This window comes from Gobio gobio, assembly GCF_949357685.1.
Source record: "Gobio gobio genome assembly, chromosome: 17".
Classification (NCBI taxonomy): domain Eukaryota; kingdom Metazoa; phylum Chordata; class Actinopteri; order Cypriniformes; family Gobionidae; genus Gobio; species Gobio gobio.
This window is the reverse complement of record NC_137110.1, coordinates 31,492,549-31,509,567: the sequence shown is the minus strand read 5'-3', so window position 1 is coordinate 31,509,567 and position 17,019 is coordinate 31,492,549. Positions and strand designations below refer to the sequence as shown.

At 37.1% G+C, this 17,019-nt stretch overlaps 1 protein-coding gene across 2 annotated transcripts in view; it reads right to left on the bottom strand.

Annotated features, from left to right (window-relative positions):
* LOC307140905 (putative ATP-dependent RNA helicase DDX5) overlaps window positions 1-17,019 on the bottom strand; it is a 91,329-nt gene that overhangs the window by 38,274 nt on the left and 36,036 nt on the right. For both annotated transcript variants that reach the window (XM_079840695.1, XM_079840696.1), the window contains 2 exons: window positions 14,140-14,300; window positions 7,348-7,520 (listed from right to left, as the gene is read on the bottom strand). In XM_079840695.1, the coding sequence (XP_079696821.1) occupies window positions 7,348-7,520; window positions 14,140-14,300 (334 nt within the window). The remainder of the gene's footprint in view (window positions 1-7,347; window positions 7,521-14,139; window positions 14,301-17,019) is intronic.

The window sequence follows — 17,019 nt, the reverse complement described above, 5'->3', positions numbered from 1 at the left end:
TGTAGTCTAGTTGCTCAAGAAAGTATTGCAGATCATAACTGCTTACTTATTTGTGAAATTTTAAAATGTTAATAATAGTGAATAGTAAAGAATGCAAGCAAATTTAATTTAACCCCAAAAAAGTTTAAAATAGTGCTAAAAGGCAAACTTATTTTTCCTTATATGTACAGTAGGCTATATACATATGAATTCATACTCTATCAAGATCAAAATCGATATGTGTGCCCATCGTTTCATAAGCTAATGCTGATTTTAGGCATCTACGCTGTAAATCAACCAGTTAGCTATGTGTTGTGGCACATATATTATACAGGTTATATATATTTTATGCAACTTATTTTGCCACACAATATATTGAGTTTTCTTTTGACTAAAACTAGGCTAAAATGACAAGACTTTTAGTCGACTAAAACTTGACTAAGATACCTTGAGTTGTCTTTTGACTAAAACTAGACTAAAATGATGAGACTTTTAGTCGACTAAAACTTGACTAACAAAAAAAGATATGTGAATGACTAAATATGACTAAAACTAACAAGGACATTTGGCACAAGACTAAGACTAAGACTAAATTAAAAATAGGTGACAAAATGAACACTAGTTTATTTTCCCCTAAAAAGGGGCGTTGACGAAATTGACAGTTAAGTTCCCGGATGTGCCGGTAGTCTGTATGGCTGGTTATCCAAGTGGTGTCTGCAAAATAACAGTGTTCATAGACAATTGGAAAAGCTTTTGGGGCAGACCTGACCTGTTGAAAAAAGGCAGCTCTTCTCTCTAGTAATTTGGCACAAAGTCTTAGAGCTAAACCTTGATTAACTGGGGCCCAGATCAGGAAGCAGACAGACTGGCTAAACTGACCGTCTGCTAGCTGTCTCACGTCACAGAAGTCAGATAAATCCCAACACAGAGACTCTTTCACCTAGAGATTATCACATAGAGACTGTGTCTGTTCCCCCAAATTAGTAAATACAAAAAACCATCAAAACCATTCAACAGTAAAAATTTAATTGATGTCCAACAAATAAACAAGATATAATACAGATGAACAAATGATAAAGCTTGGACTGCTGAATATTCGATCCCTTTCCCCAAAAGCGCTTGTTGTTAATGATATGATTACAGATAATAATCTAGATGTGCTGTGTTTGACAGAAACCTGGCTAAAACCTGACGACTACATTACTTTAAATGAGTCCACCCCACAAGATTATTTGTTATAAACACGAGCCATGTCTGAAAGGTAAAGGAAGGTGTTGCTGTAATTTATAATAATATCTTCAGTATTACTCAGAAGTCTAGTTTCAAATATAATTCTGTTGAAGTTTTGGTGCTTTATGTTAGCCTGGATGCCAGCCGAATTTAGCCCCGCCCACAACATTTGAGTTCGGGAAATTCTGTCTGGAAATGATCCGTTGTGGAGCAACTATGCCCGAACAGGAGCTGTTCGGACCAATGATATTGTCAGGGCGGGCTTTATATGATGATGGACATATGATAAACAGTAACGTAAGCATTCACGTCACGAAAGAGCGCTTGGTTGAATTCGTTCTAATCCTAAACGGAGAACTTGTTCATATATGCATTCACCTTTACTATTTCTCTCAAAAATGATGATCGTGTTGGTAAGTACTCCGTGTGTGAATGCCTGTTATTTACATTACTTCTTCCGATCTCTTATATTGGGCACTTTTTGCACTTAAATTGGCTTATTCTTACTGTTGACATTGAAAATGATGCATGTGTTTTTCTGAGAGATTGCCGTTTTGACAGTTTCCACCTGGACATATAGTCATATTTGCTAATTATCTTTAATGTATTTGCCCTGTTTTGATGTATTTGCCACACTCTAATCAGCTAATTAACTAAAAACACCTGCAAAGGCCTTTAAATGGCCTCTCAGTCTAGTTCTGTAGGCTACACAATCATGGGGAAGACTGCTGACTTGACAGTTGTCCAAAAGATGACCACTGACACCTTGCACAAGGAGGGCAAGACACAAAAGGTCATTGCAAAAGAGGCTGGCTGTTCACAGAGCTCTGTGTCCAAACACATTAATAGAGAGGCGAAGGGAAGGAAAAGATGTGGTAGAAAAAAGTGTACAAGCAATAGGGATAACCACACCCAAGAGTCAGTGCTTCAAGAACCACTACGCTAGGAACGTATGCAAGACATGGGTTTCAGCTGTCGCATTCCTTTTGTCAAGCCACTCTTGAACAACAGCAGGGTATATACAGAACTTCTCAAGTTTAATTTAATATCTTTTACTACCTTTTTTAATACCTTAAAAATATTTTTTAATACCAGCGCGACTTCAAGCTGCAACTATAGTAGCGTAAATGAAATATCTTTCCAAATGGAATAACATATTGCATCACAATGTAACGAGGTAATTTTAACTTAACATCAACTGCCCACAGAGATGAGAATAGAAATAAAGACAGGAGAGGAAGGAGACATCTTCTTCATAGTTCGTGCAGTGTACAGAGGGAAACAAGAGCAATTTTCATGGCGCAATATAGATTTTTTTTCTTTTTCGTTTTAAATCATGAAGGCGAGTCAGTGGATATCACACAAAAACACAATGTGCGCGAGAGTCGGTGAAGTCTCAAACCTAGTCAATTATTCACTACAGAAAGTGAAAGTAAAATCTGACAAGCTTTCGGCGCATATTCTCACAGAGACAAGAGATATCTCGTAATTTATATAAATCTGCCTTAACATATGCTGATAACGTATAGCCTATAACTGTCTGAATTTATATTCTTAATATTTCTCTTGTGGCCCATATTGTGAAACAAATTAGAAGAGAAGTATAGGCCCATTTCGTGTTAAACAAGTTGTTTTTGAAATAAAGCTGCTCTTACTTTCTGATAATACTGATATTATTGTAGTGTACTGACATATTATAGACTGATAATAATTTTAATTATAGGCCTATAATTCCTTGTTTAATTGGGCAAAATGTATTTAAATAATGAGGAGTAAGCTAATCTATCTATTCTTTTATTATGCAGCGTCGGTTGTGCATTAATGCATTATGAAATTATCACGGGGGCAAATTAAATGTAATATCAATTTAATAATAAAAGTAGGACTACCCTAATAATAATAATAATCATTTATATACATAAATTGTAAATGCTAAATCCTCTTGATATCAATAGCTGATGCATTTGATAGGCTATCTCTTTTGGCTTTACATCGCATGCGATCTACTCGTACAGTGTGAGCCCAGCTTTAAGCAACTTGCATATATCGAAACAGCTCTTCAATGCTATCGCTCAAATATAAAGAGTGGTGTTTAGTTGCAAGGTCTAAACGCAGGTCCAAGGTCAACGCAGCCGTATACCAGGAAGTTTTAGAGCACAATTTTCCAACAGGACTTGGCACCTGCAGACAGTGCTAAAGCAACCAGTACCTGGTTTAAGGACCATGGTATCCCTGTTCTTAATTGGCCAGCAAACTCGCCTGACCTTAACCCCATAGAAAATCTATGGGGTATTGTGAAGAGGAAGATGCAATATGCCACACCCAACAATGCAGAAGAGCTGAAGGCCACTATCAGAGCAACCTGGGCTCTCATAACACCTGAGCATTGCCACAGACTCCACGCCACGCCGCATTGCTGCAGTAATTCCGGCAAAAGGAGCCCCAACTAAGTATTGAGTGCTGTACATGCTCATACTTTTCATGTTCATTGTCTTCAGTTGGCCAAGATTTTCTTTGTATTGGTCTTAAGTAATATTCTGATTTTCTGAGATACTGAATTTGGGATTTTCCTTAGTTGTCAGTTATAATCATCAAAATTTAGGGCTGTCAAAAGATTAATCGTGATTAATCGCATCCAAAATAAAAGTTTGTGTTTACATAATATATGTGTGTGTACTCTGTTAATTATTATTTATATATAAATACACACACATTCATGTATATATTTAATAAATATTTGCATGTATATACTGTATATACATTTATATAATCTATAATATATATAAATATAAATGCTTTATACATAAAAATAATATTTTTTTCTTAAATATATACATGCTTGTGTGTGTATTTATATATAAATAATAATTAACAGAGTACACACACATATATTATGTAAACACAAACTTTTATTTTGGATGCGATTAATCACGATTAATCTTTTGACAGCCCTATCAAAATTAAAAGAAATAAACATTTGAAATATATCAGTCTGTGTGTATGAATATAATATACAAGTTTCACTTTTTGAATGGAATTAGTGAAATAAATAAACTTTTTGATGATATTCTAATTATATGACCAGCACCTGTATTGTCCTTATTGGCCTCGCTACATCATAAAAAGAATGGCATCTACGCTAATGTTAGTCTCTGTTTATCCCAAGGTTTACTGCAGTCAGCCGGATCCGGGCCGTATCCAGATCAGATGGTGGACCTGCACCCAAACATGACCCTGAAGTGTTTGCAGAGACCATGTCAATTAGACTCCCCCCTGAAATTGCCTCACCGACACAGCATCCTCAATAAAACCGTCTCCGGTGTGATGCCTCCGATCTTTCGAATATTTCGACCTAATATGACTTCGAACCTGTAAGGTTGCCAGAATAATAATCATACACTGTGTGTTAATTGGCCAGAGGAAAACTGGCACCCCGACTGAGTTTATTTTTCTCCATTATGCCACCTGATGGGAGTTTTGGTTCCTTGCCACTGACACCTTTGGCTTGGCTTGCTCAGGTGGGGACACAAAATGCTCAACTAAATATCCAAATAAATCTAATTTACTAAATTAACTATATAAACAAAATCACTGATCTGCCCACATTGTAACTATATGATAATTGAAATGAGCTAGATGACATCAACGTTTTCTCTAGAGCGGCTGTACAGCCGAATCAAATTCTGTTGCATTTTTTCCTGTTTAACACTGTGAAGCTGCTTTGAAACAATCTGCATTGTAAAAAGCACTATATAAATTGACTTGACTAATATATGTTTAAATAAATCTGGCATGAAAATGACTGTGTATAAATGATTATATTTCAACAACGAATTGAAGTGTATGTATTATTTATAATTAGACTTTAGAAATTAGTGCAAAAACTGCCTTAAGTGCAGTTTACGTGTTTGCATACAATTTGTTATTTGAGCGTTGATTATTACATCTAAAAACAAATAACTGAATTTAGGCTAATAGTTTGGGCTCTGTTGTTAACATTTAATATACTAATGGGCAACAAGGCTCCAGACTAACGTTTTTTACTAGGAGCACTGTAGCCCCTTACTGAATTTTTTAGGAGCACAAGCAGAACATTTAGGGGCACGCAGTTATTCACATTTCCCCCATTTTCACTGTATTACTGACAAATGCCGTGGTAATAAATAGACTTGACTGCATTAACTAGGTCAACCGGAACTGGTTCCTTGCCACTGTCGCCTTTGGCTTTTGGCTTGCTTAGTTGGGGACATTAAATATTCAACAATATTACTGATCTGCCTGCATTGACACCATTGTATAAGAATCCGTATTCGAATATATGCGTTATACAATGCAGTACCGGTGCCACTATATTCTACAGAAAGTATTTGGTAGCACTAGGGGGCTGGCAATAAAGCTGTGATCTTGAGTTGACGTGTAGATAAAATTAATTTTAATTATCATTCATAAGGTCTTAATATTAAAGGGATAGTTCACCCAAAAATGAAAATTTGACATTTATCTGCTTACCCCCAGGCCATCCAAGGTGTAGGTGTCTTTGTTTCTTCAGTAGAACACAAATGGAGATTTTTAACTCCAACCGTGGCTGTGTGTCACTCATAGAATGCATGTCAATGGTGACTAAATCTATTAGGGTAAAAAAAAACATGCACAGACAACTTCAAATTAATCCATGCGGCTCGTGACGACACATTAATGTCTTAAGACAAGAAACGATCGGTTTGTGCGATAAACCGAACAGTATTTATATATATTTTTTACCTCAAATACAACACCATGTCCAACAGCACTGAAAGCGCAGCACTTCCGCAAACGCCAGAAGTGCTCTCGCGCTCTTCTTCTTCTTCTTGTTTTACGGCGGATCGCAAACAAATACGTGCATTACCACCACCTATGTCAGAAATGATCTTGTGCTCATATACGTCACTCATTGTTTACTGTATACGAACGGTATTCTGACATAGGTGGCAGTAATGCACATATTTGTTTGCGATCCGCCGTAAAACAAGAAGAAGAAGAAGAAGAAGAAGAGCGCGAGAGCACTTCTGGCGTTTGCGGAAGTGCTGCGCTTTCAGTGCTGTTGGACATGGTGTTGTATTTGAGGTAAAAAAAAAAAAGATATAAATACTGTTCGGTTTATCGCACAAACCGATCGTTTCGTGTCTTAAGAAATTAATGTGTCGTCACGAGCCGCATGGATTAATTTGAAGTTGTCTGTGCATGTTTTTTTTACCCTAATAGATTTAGTCACCATTGACATGCATTCTATGAGTGACACACAGCAACGGTTGAAGTTAAAAATCTCCATTTGTGTTCTACTGAAGAAACAAAGACACCTACACCTTGGATGGCCTGGGGGTAAGCAGATAAATGTCAAATTTTCATTTTTGGGTGAACTATCCCTTTAATTCAAAAGCAGTGAAAGTAGTGGAAGTCAATAAGCGCTCCTCTGGTTATTATTGAATTTAATGTCATTTTATTTTATCTTGAAACTTTTAGTTTCATACATTTTTGAAGGATGAACAAATAATGTTTTGGTCATCGCATTAAAAATAAAATTTAAATATGATAATATTAGAGTTTTGAAGTGCTGGAAAAAGATGAGCAGTACGTTTTACTATTTCTGCCAAAATACAATGGCTACATAGTGTTACCACAATAAATCCATGATGAATGTTGCTGATTTGTGGACTTAAAGCCTTCTATAACTTCATTCATGGCACAATGTTTCTTGTGTGTTCAAAGTAGTGTGTCCCAAAACTTGTATACTCTTCTGCTACATACTCAAAAGTATATACTTTTTACGATCACAAAATGTACATACTGTTAGGGCATAGTATAAGTAAGCAAATTGGGATGCAGGGATTGTCTTCGAGTCCACAGAAAATTCCCCCATCCTCTCCCAATTTCAAAAACTCAATGAATCTACACAACACCCATTTTAATTCTAAAACAACAAATTTCAGGTGACAAGTTTGCATCCCTGGACAATTGAACACCAAGGCATTACCAGTTTTATTTTGCATAGGTTTATAGTGACAAAACATACCAGCGTACTTTTAGGTCAAAATGTGTATAGGTTGGCAGGTCTGAATATGATGTGTAGGTCAAACAAAAGTATTTGTATCATATGCTTACTTGTCATCCTTTTCTCCATCATTGCAGACGTCCACTATCTGCAGGATATTGTGGTTGGCACTAAGCTGCAGAGCACCTATATTGATCTGAACATACTCCTTCAGAAAGTCCTCAGCCAGCTGACGCACCTCTTTAGGCCAGGTAGCACTCCACATCAGAGTCTGTCTGTCAGGCTGTCAAACCAAAAGAAATAAAAAAGTGCACTTTCTTGATTTACAGCATGAATCACATTGAACTTTATTACAAATCAGGGGCATAGGGTTGCAGCGACATACCGGTTTCACTGTATTCCATGGTATGAAAATGGACAATTATCATACGGTGTACATTTGCTCATTTACATGCTATTTTCATGCACATGTATGCACATACCAAGATATCAAAATGTAAACCGCGTATTATAATTAAGAGAAATCTGAAGTCGTTTGTAAACAAGCTTTTTTTATTGATCTTAATCTCTGTGACTGGACCAGGGTGATTTTGATACCGGAGCCGGAAATAGCATTGAAATATTTTAAATCACTATTTTTGGACATTATAAACAAGCATGCTCCATTTAGGAAATATAAGGTTAAAGGGCGTGATAATCCGTGGTTTTCAGAGAAATTGTCTGATTTAATTCATGACCGCGATCTTGCTTGGTCGATGGCAAAGAAATCGAAAAATATCTCAGACTGGCAACATTTTAGGCACCTGAGAAACAAATGTGTTTCTCAAATACGTAAAGCAAAATCTGATTTTTATGTACATGAATTATGTGATAGTTCAGCTAATCCTTCTAAATTTTGGAAAGTTATAAAATCACTTTCTTCTGACTCTCGGGATGCTGTAATGCCCAATATATTGAAGTTCAATGATAAAATTATTACAGATAGGAAAAGTATGCTATATTCCCTAAATCAGCACTTTATATCTTCTGGGTTGTTGTTTGAGCATGCAACACAACAACAGAGGAGACCAGAGGACTACTCTTTGTTTAGGGAAAATGTACCAATCAATTTTGAACTTGTTCCTATTTCGACACAGGAGGTATGTGATGCTCTTAGAGGGCTAAATGTTAAGAAATCTGCAGGTCCGGATGGGTTGGATCCCTACTTTTTAAATATTGCTGCTGAACATATTGCAGAACCTTTGACACACATTTTCAATCTGACTATTGAAACTGGATTAATACCGAGTGTATGGAAGTCAGCATATGTCACTCCTTTATTAAAGAGTGGGGACCGATCAAATCCAAACAATTATAGGCCAATATCTAAGCTATCTGCTTTAGCCAAGGTTCTAGAAGGACTTATAAGTGACCAGTTGAAAGACTATTTAGAAACAAAAAATATTTTAAATGATTCACAGTCGGGTTTTCGTAAAAAACACAGTACCGTTACTGCTACTATGAAAGTGTTAAATTATTTTATAAGTGCTATTGATTCTAAAGAATATTGTGCTGCTCTATTCTTAGATCTTTCAAAAGCGTTTGATACAGTTGACCACTATGTTCTGTCACAGAGATTGGTGGATATTGGGATGTCTTCAAAGGCTGTCAAATGGTTTGGCAACTATTTGAATGGCAGAACACAAAGTGTATATGTTGATGGTGTGTCCTCAAACTCATTACTTATACAAAAAGGTGTCCCCCAGGGGTCCATTTTGGGTCCCATTTTATTTACTATATATATAAATGACTTGTGTCAGAATGTAACAAAAGTAAAGTGTCATTTTTATGCGGATGATACGGTTTTGTTTTGTTCTGCCCCATCCTTGAAAAATGCAATAGAACATCTGCAATCCTCTTTTATAATTATTCAGAAGAATCTTAATAAATTGCGACTTGTATTAAATGCAGATAAAACTAAAATGATGTGCTTTTATAAATCAAGGAAAATAGAAGATGCTTGTCAAATTGTTACACTAGATGAGAAAGTAATTGAACGAGTATCAGTATATAAATATCTTGGTTTCCTTTTAGAAGAAAATTTGTCTTTCAAACAGCATATAGAGTGTTTAACAAAAAAACTTAGAGTAAAGTTGGGGTTCTATTATAGAAACAAAGGCTGTTTCTCTTTTAGTACGAGAAAAACACTTATACAAACAACATTTTTGACAATGCTGGATTATGGTGATATTTTATACATGCATGCAAATCAATCTTCTTTGAAAATGTTGGATTCAGTATATCATGCAGCACTGAGATTTGTAACTGATTCAAATTTCCGTACTCATCACTGTAGCTTGTATGAGAGTGTGGGTTGGCCATCTTTGCACAATCGCAGGCTGGAGCACTGGTATACTTTTCTTTTTAAGGCCATACTTTGTAAATTGCCTTCTTACTTATGTACTCTTCTGACTCCAAAAGTCACTACGAGGAATTGTAATCTTAGATCATATGGGCAAATCATGTATGATATCCCACGAACGCGAACTGTTTTCGGTGAAAGTGCTTTTAAAGTTTTTGCACCTTTTTCCTGGTATACATTGCAGAAACAGCTCAAATTTGAGTATCTACCGACAATGACACAGTTTAAAACTAGGATAAAGGACTATTTGAGTACTAAATGCACATGTGATGTTATTGAGTGCTGCTGGTGATTTTGTTGAGATGATGTTAAAGTGTTAAATGTCTTCTTTCGGTTATTTGTGTGTATATGTATTTTATTTTTCTGCCGTCTTGGCCAGGACTCCCTTGAAAAAGAGATTTTGAATCTCAATGGGATTATTTCCTGGTAAAATAAAGGATAAATATAAAAAAAAAAAAAAAAAAAAAAAAAATACTAAATGTGTTTTATACAAATACCATAGAAACCATATAGATACATTTTAACATGGTAGTGAAGAGCTATATGCATGTTTTTAACTGTGGTTATCATGATATAAGACCAAAGGTTAATTTTAGTAAAACTCATAATATTTACATTTTACCATATAAAAAAGGTTGTTACAATTTTTATAGATGTCCATGTTTTTGTTGATGAACATCAATTTACATCTGCATCCTCCTAACTCAAGCTACTACTACTACTACTACTACTATCAACTCACTGTCAAATGTGCATTTCTAAAACAAACCATGTAATATTAATACTGCAGCCTGCACTGCAAACTGTGCCAAAGATATAAGCCAAAGTCAGGCAACACAAAGCTGTTTCATGACTAGAAACAATAATCACCCGTTAGCACATGCAGAAACTAAGACATACATTTTTTTCTATTAAGATATTTATTTAAGGAAAAATTACTGTAAAAGTGTAAGGAATAAAAAAAAAAAGTGAAGTGTTTGTCATATTCTGACAATACAAATTAGCTTAAAACCACGATTAACAGTCTGGTTTCTACAACTTTCACTTGGGAGCAAAAATCTGCCTTTAAATTTGAAAGAAATATTTCTATAAATACATTTATTGTGATAATTATCGATATCAACTGATATGAAAAGATTTTAATCGAGATCCTTTTTTGGCCATATCGCCCAGCCCTAGTTTAAAATATAATAAATGGCCTGATATGAAAAAATTCTGCCAATAAAATAACATTGATTATGCATCTGTGAAAACTCATGTATGCAAGGAGTGCATAAGAAATATTGTTCTTTAATTCATATTTAGACATGATAAAATCCCTATTATAATATTTACAATCGCATTTAGTCAAAATAAATTTATTTCAAAAATCAATATTTCAATATCAATATTTATATTTGAAATAAAATGTGTATGTGTAAGCACATTTAAAGGAGTTAACATGGAAAATGTGCCATAAAACAAACAGAACATTTTAAAATGAAAGTGAGCCAATGAGTGGTTCTCTGCTGCCACCTGCTGGTCAAAATAGTCATTTTGTCATACTACTCACTAACATGGTTCTATAATTCACATTTAGACTTTATAAAGTCACTATTATAACATTTACAATCACATTTTGTCAGTTTATCACTTAATTTCACCTAAGCTCTGTTTTAAGTAATTTACTGCTTAAAGGCCTTAAATGCAAAAGGCATTAAATGCTTAAAGGCCTTAATTGCTTGAACCCCGCTAAATGCTGCTTGTTACTTTTTATTTTTATTCCAGGCCACTATTGAGCTTTGTACCTGAAAAAGATCTGTGTTCTGAAAAAAAAAAGAAGTTTTTATTTACAATCCCTATTTTTGAGTGATATATCTTGGTGGTAATGATGACATGGGGTGTTAATTTAGTATGTCCTTGTGAGGATGAATATGTGCTTGTTGGTGATCAATCAAGCCAATGATAAAGCCAAATTATCCCAGTTAGATTCTTGAAGGAAAATGCTTTTCTGTTTTTCCAAATTATAACTTGACAAAGGGGGGGATTGGAAATTATGAAGCGGCCTAAATTGGTAGACCATTTGTTGGGGACCCCAAAATTGGCCTAAGGGGGGACTGAAAGATGCGGGAATCTACACCGCTTCAATATAATTATGTATGTATATTATATATATATATATCCTACTTAAATTCATAATCAAAGCCTCAATCAATATTCATCCTCCTATATAATTATTATGATTTTATGATTCTTTCCAGTTATGATTTTGCTTTTATCAAGAGGACCAATGATTGTTTATTCCTTTATATTTTCTTAAGTTTGTATTTGGTCTCTGAGTGGTGACTGAGGGTCTGTCCTGGTGGTGTGTGAGGTTTCGCAAAAAACACTTGATTTCAGAACATGTTGTTGTGAGTTTGGATTTTACAGGCATCACACACCTCCAACTCGAATGGGAATGCAGTAACAGAGATTGCTCATTTAGCCCGGCTTCCAGAGATGAAATGTGGATTTGTCTTACATTTTATTTTATTTTTATTAGGGGTGTGCATTGGCACTGCCCTCACAATTCGATTCGATTATGATTCACCAGGTAACGATTCGATTCAATTTGATTCTACGATGCATCAAAATTCTACTGCACACAACAAGGCAAATGTTTAATCAGTCATGAGGCAATACAAGCAGTCAGATATTGAACAACAGATTGTATTGGCTGCTATGTGTGTATTATCACTCTCCTGTATCTTTGACATAAATGTAATTAAATAAAATAAAATTGAATAGTACAGGGTATTGGATATGGCATTTTCAAACCTGAAAAAGAAAACATAAATCACTGCTTTCAGCGCTTTGAATGAGAAATGTTTCTCTTCTCTCTGCTTTAGAACCATTTGAAATTATATAGAGCAATAATAACCAACTAAGCCAACTTTTTCCAGCAGTGAACATAAGTGGGTTTTTTTACACACCCAATATTGAAGATGGAAATTTTCTGCACATGACACCAGACTTGAAGACGCCTTTCTACAACCTCCGAGGTCAACAATGATCTAATTCTAGTGATGGGGCGACAACTAGTCTACCTAGTTAAAGGTCCTGTTCTTCGTGATCCCATTTTTCAAACTTTAGTTAGTGTGTAATGTTGCTGTTAGAGCATAAATAATACCTGTAAAATTATAACGCTCAAAGTTCAATGCCAAGCAAGATATTTTATTTAACAGAAGTTCCCTTTCAAAGCCTACAGCGAACGGCCGGTTTGGACTACATCCCTGTACTCCCTGCTTTAATGACGTAAATAGAACAGTTTGTTGACTAACCTCCGCCCACAAGAATACGCAAAAAAGGGGGCGTGGTCTTGTTGCTCTCCCACGTGGAGAAGAGGAAGTGTTGCGTTTGTAGAGTGTGTTTGTCGCCATGTCGTCGAGACGCTGTTATTTTCATCCCGGAGTCAAATCACCTTTGTTTGGCCTTCCCAGGGACGCTGTACTTTGAGCGCATGCATCTCCCCGTTATGGTAAGAGGCATGACCTTTCCGGGCAACTTGCGCTAAGCTGCTGTCGAATCACAACACGGGAACCGCTGTCACAATCAGAACTCGTTAAGTATTTCTGAAGGAGGTCTTCATAGAACAAGGAAATCATCAAGCCGTTTTTAGGACAGTGAAAACAGCAGCATACAGATAGTAAATTGTGTGAAAAATACTGTGTTTTTTACACGCGAAACATGAACACATGTTATATTGCACACTGTAAACACAATCAAAGCTTCAAAAACACAGGAAAAATTGGACCTTTAAGTGATATGCTCTGCTATCTATCCTTGTGTGGAAATTTACCGTGACGGTGCATTTTCACTGCCAATCAGAATCATTCCACATGGCAGAAATGATGTGGTTAGAACTTGAAAACAGTATAACTGTTCAGAAATGTTATGTACGATAGGCGGAGGCGGGGAGACTGTTAGAGGGAGCGGGGCCTACGAACTCCTTGTGAGACTTGATGCTGGCTTCTGCTGATGAAACTGCAAACTATTCTTCAGTAATTTTTTCTTTAATCAATTTAACTCCTGATTCTTGGTCTTCATTTTTCACTACTGGTCCTGGGTCCTAACCTGTTACCCCAACTCAACCAATCAGTAATCAAAATGGTACAGCACAAGGCAGTTTAATCGTTTTGAAGCGTTTATTTAAAATTGCCATTAACCATTTGGTTATTGGCAATTTTAAATAAGTGCTTCAAAACGATTAAACTGGTTCATGTTCCTGTTAAAATTTTGTTAATTTCCGTGTTTTGCTTTTGTTCTTGTTCCTTGAACCAGTTCAGAGTCCTGAAAGTAATATACCATAAGAGACAGCATTTTACAGCACTAGGTGGGAAATGTTGCTGAAAGAATTTCAAATTAATCAATATGGAATCAAATTATGTAATACTATAAAAATGTGGTATTTTCTGAGGCAGCATTGTGAAAATGTCATACCATTGCAACCCTACAGGGGAATTAAACTTTTGAAAGAACTTACACGAATCTGATCAACAACTTTGCGAATTTGAGGTTCAAAACCCATGTCCAGCATACGATCTGCCTCATCCAGGACCAGGTAGGTGCAGCGGCGTAGGTTCGTTTTCCCAGTTTCCAGGAAATCAATCAATCGACCAGGGGTTGCAATGCAAATTTCAACACCTGTTTAATGAAAGTATACAATTAATAAAAAGGTTTAGTATTTTTTACAGTCATTTTATATTCAGGTCTTAATACCTGCAGATACTCTGTGTTGAAAAATCCTTCCATGGTAGTACAAAACTTAAAACTGCATTATGATCATTGTATTAAATTTGAGCGTTCACTTAGGGTTAGTTCACCCAAAAATGAAAATTATGTCATTAATGACTCACCCTCATGTCGTTCCATACCCGTAAGATCTCCGTTCATCTTCGGAACACAGTTTAAGATATTTTAGATTTAGTCCGAGAGCTTTCGGTCCCTCCATTGAAAATGTATGTACGGTAGGGTGCATCAAATTTGAATGGGAAATTTTAATTTCAAAATATCAATTTGGCTGGCATTACATTTTGTTCCAATTAACATAAAAATGACTTTTGCAAAGTTTTGAGGAATTCCATTGAGATTTAGGGGTGCCACTTAACACATGAACTTTGGCGAAATTTCAAAAAATGTGCAATTTTTAGTCTAATTGCCGAAAGGTTGACCTGGAAATGTTGAGTACAGTGAACTTTTATACAGTAACATGTTCTATAGGGTTATCAAAGTAAAAGTTGTTTGTTTGCCCTTTGGGCATTTCTCAGAATTCAACTTTCAAGATTCTCCATTCATTTGTCCTATAGACAAAATTAATGGAGGTCAATGGGACATGTTCACGTGGCCTTACCCTGAATTTTGTGCAGCAGTGATGGATGTCGGACACACATATAAAGTTTAATTGACTTTATTGTTAAACAGAAGGAGCGACACATTTAAAAGAATAAATCCTCTCTAGTGGCTAACTCACTGGCAACTTTACCAAAGCGGTTTAGCCGGCTGAAAACACTAGGAGCTCTGCTGAAAACGTCTCGCTGTGGGCGCTTGAGAGCGTTTTGGCAGCGCAGCGTTTTTTTCAGTTGAGACTCTTTGCTTGTTATGATACAGAATATCCGCAGAAGTGTTACTAAGTATCTCATTTCACAGATAGTTTGTTTCTGTATTGATTCTATATAAAATGCTGATACAATGTAAAGTATTTGCTCTGGCTCTGGCTCTTGTTTTAAATTATTTTGTTCCGTTATTATACTGCTTGTTGTCATCTGTTGACGTTGTACAAGCATGATGTGGCAGTTGGTCGGTGTTGTATTTGTCCCGCTCCTCCTCCACTGTGATTGGACGGCTGGGTGAAAAGTGACAGTGATGAGCGCTGCATTTTACTCAAAGTTGAACATTCTTCAACTCTCGGCGACCAGTAAAAAACGCTAAAAAACCATTGGCTGCTGGATTCTTGTGGTAACAGGTTCCATTTCTCTCTCAGAAGTGTGAACAAGGTAACCTCTGGCGAGCTTGATGATTCCCACCTTCAGGTCTGTGAAAACCTGTTTCAGGAGGACCTCACCAATGTGGAGCCGGCACCCAGACCAAAGCAGTGGTCGGCCCAGTGAGAGCTGTATGGCAATGGAAGCTGCTGTGAGATGGCCGGTGTTTGACGCAGTGTCAAATGCCATGTTGACAACCTGGTCAGCGCAGCACCAGTCCTGCAGCAACTTTCATGTCAACCGGGCAATGATCATTCCACATGCCTCATTGGTCTGCTTCTTATATGCCGGGACACCAAGCCGTTTCACTCACTCTGCATCTCCAACCACCACTGTAAGATGCTACTCCAACTGGCGCACATTGCTGAGCATCGGTGTTAACCTGCTGTTCCAGTGTAGGGTGCACAATGGAGGTGGTGTCCACTGCTTGTGCTGTTCCTCACTGATTGTCTCCAGCACTTGACGTCTTGCTTGGTCAGCTGTTGCGTAAGATGCAGAGAGATGTGTAGATTCACCGCCTGACTCTGCAACAAGGCCACGTGTGAAGGCAGCCTGTTGCATTGGTGACATCTTCAACCTTGTAGCCAGTGACACGACACTTGGCCGGCTAAGGATGTCATGTGGAATGAAGACATTCGTTCCAGTCTTCTTATGCTTGTGGGATGGTTCGCCCTCAGATGGTGGATAAACTGTGTTAGTATCCTCCTCTGACTCCTCATCACTCTCTGACTCCAAGCTGGACATTGCCGACATTGCATCTCCTCCAGCTCTTTTTCACAGTGGGACTGTCTGGCTGCTGCGGCAGCTTGAAGCTCCTCTCACCTCTTCACCTTGAGCTGCAGCTTTTTGTCCAATACACCAAATGTGGCCACTCTGTCAGTCTTCATGATGGCCAAGAAAGCTAGGTCTTCTGGGTTATCAATCAGCTTTTCAACATTTGGAGGCCACAGCGGAAATCAAGTCTGCACTCCATTTTCTCCAATTGTTTCGCTGTAGTCTCACTGGTGCGCTTGGCCTGGGAGATTTTCCGCATCTTGTTGTTAGAATTGACTAAGTATACCATCTTGTGGCACGCACGCTTGTCGCTCACCATTGGGATGTTGGCTTTCTTGTAAAATGGTCGCACCTGCTCCAGGACAACCTTGGCTGCCTCGAACTGCGACATTTGCACCAGGTTTCTTTGCAAGCATGCAGCGTAAGATCTGACGACCAGTTGGCAGTTTGGCGCCGGTGATGATGCCATCCTCTCTGGTGATGCTGGGGCCCAGACCAAAGACCAGGCTGCGACTGCTAGTCTGGCAGGGACCAGTTGGTGAGGGCAGCATATGATAGTTATATGTAATAATACATACCCAACACAGAAAGATCACCTCAATCAGGAA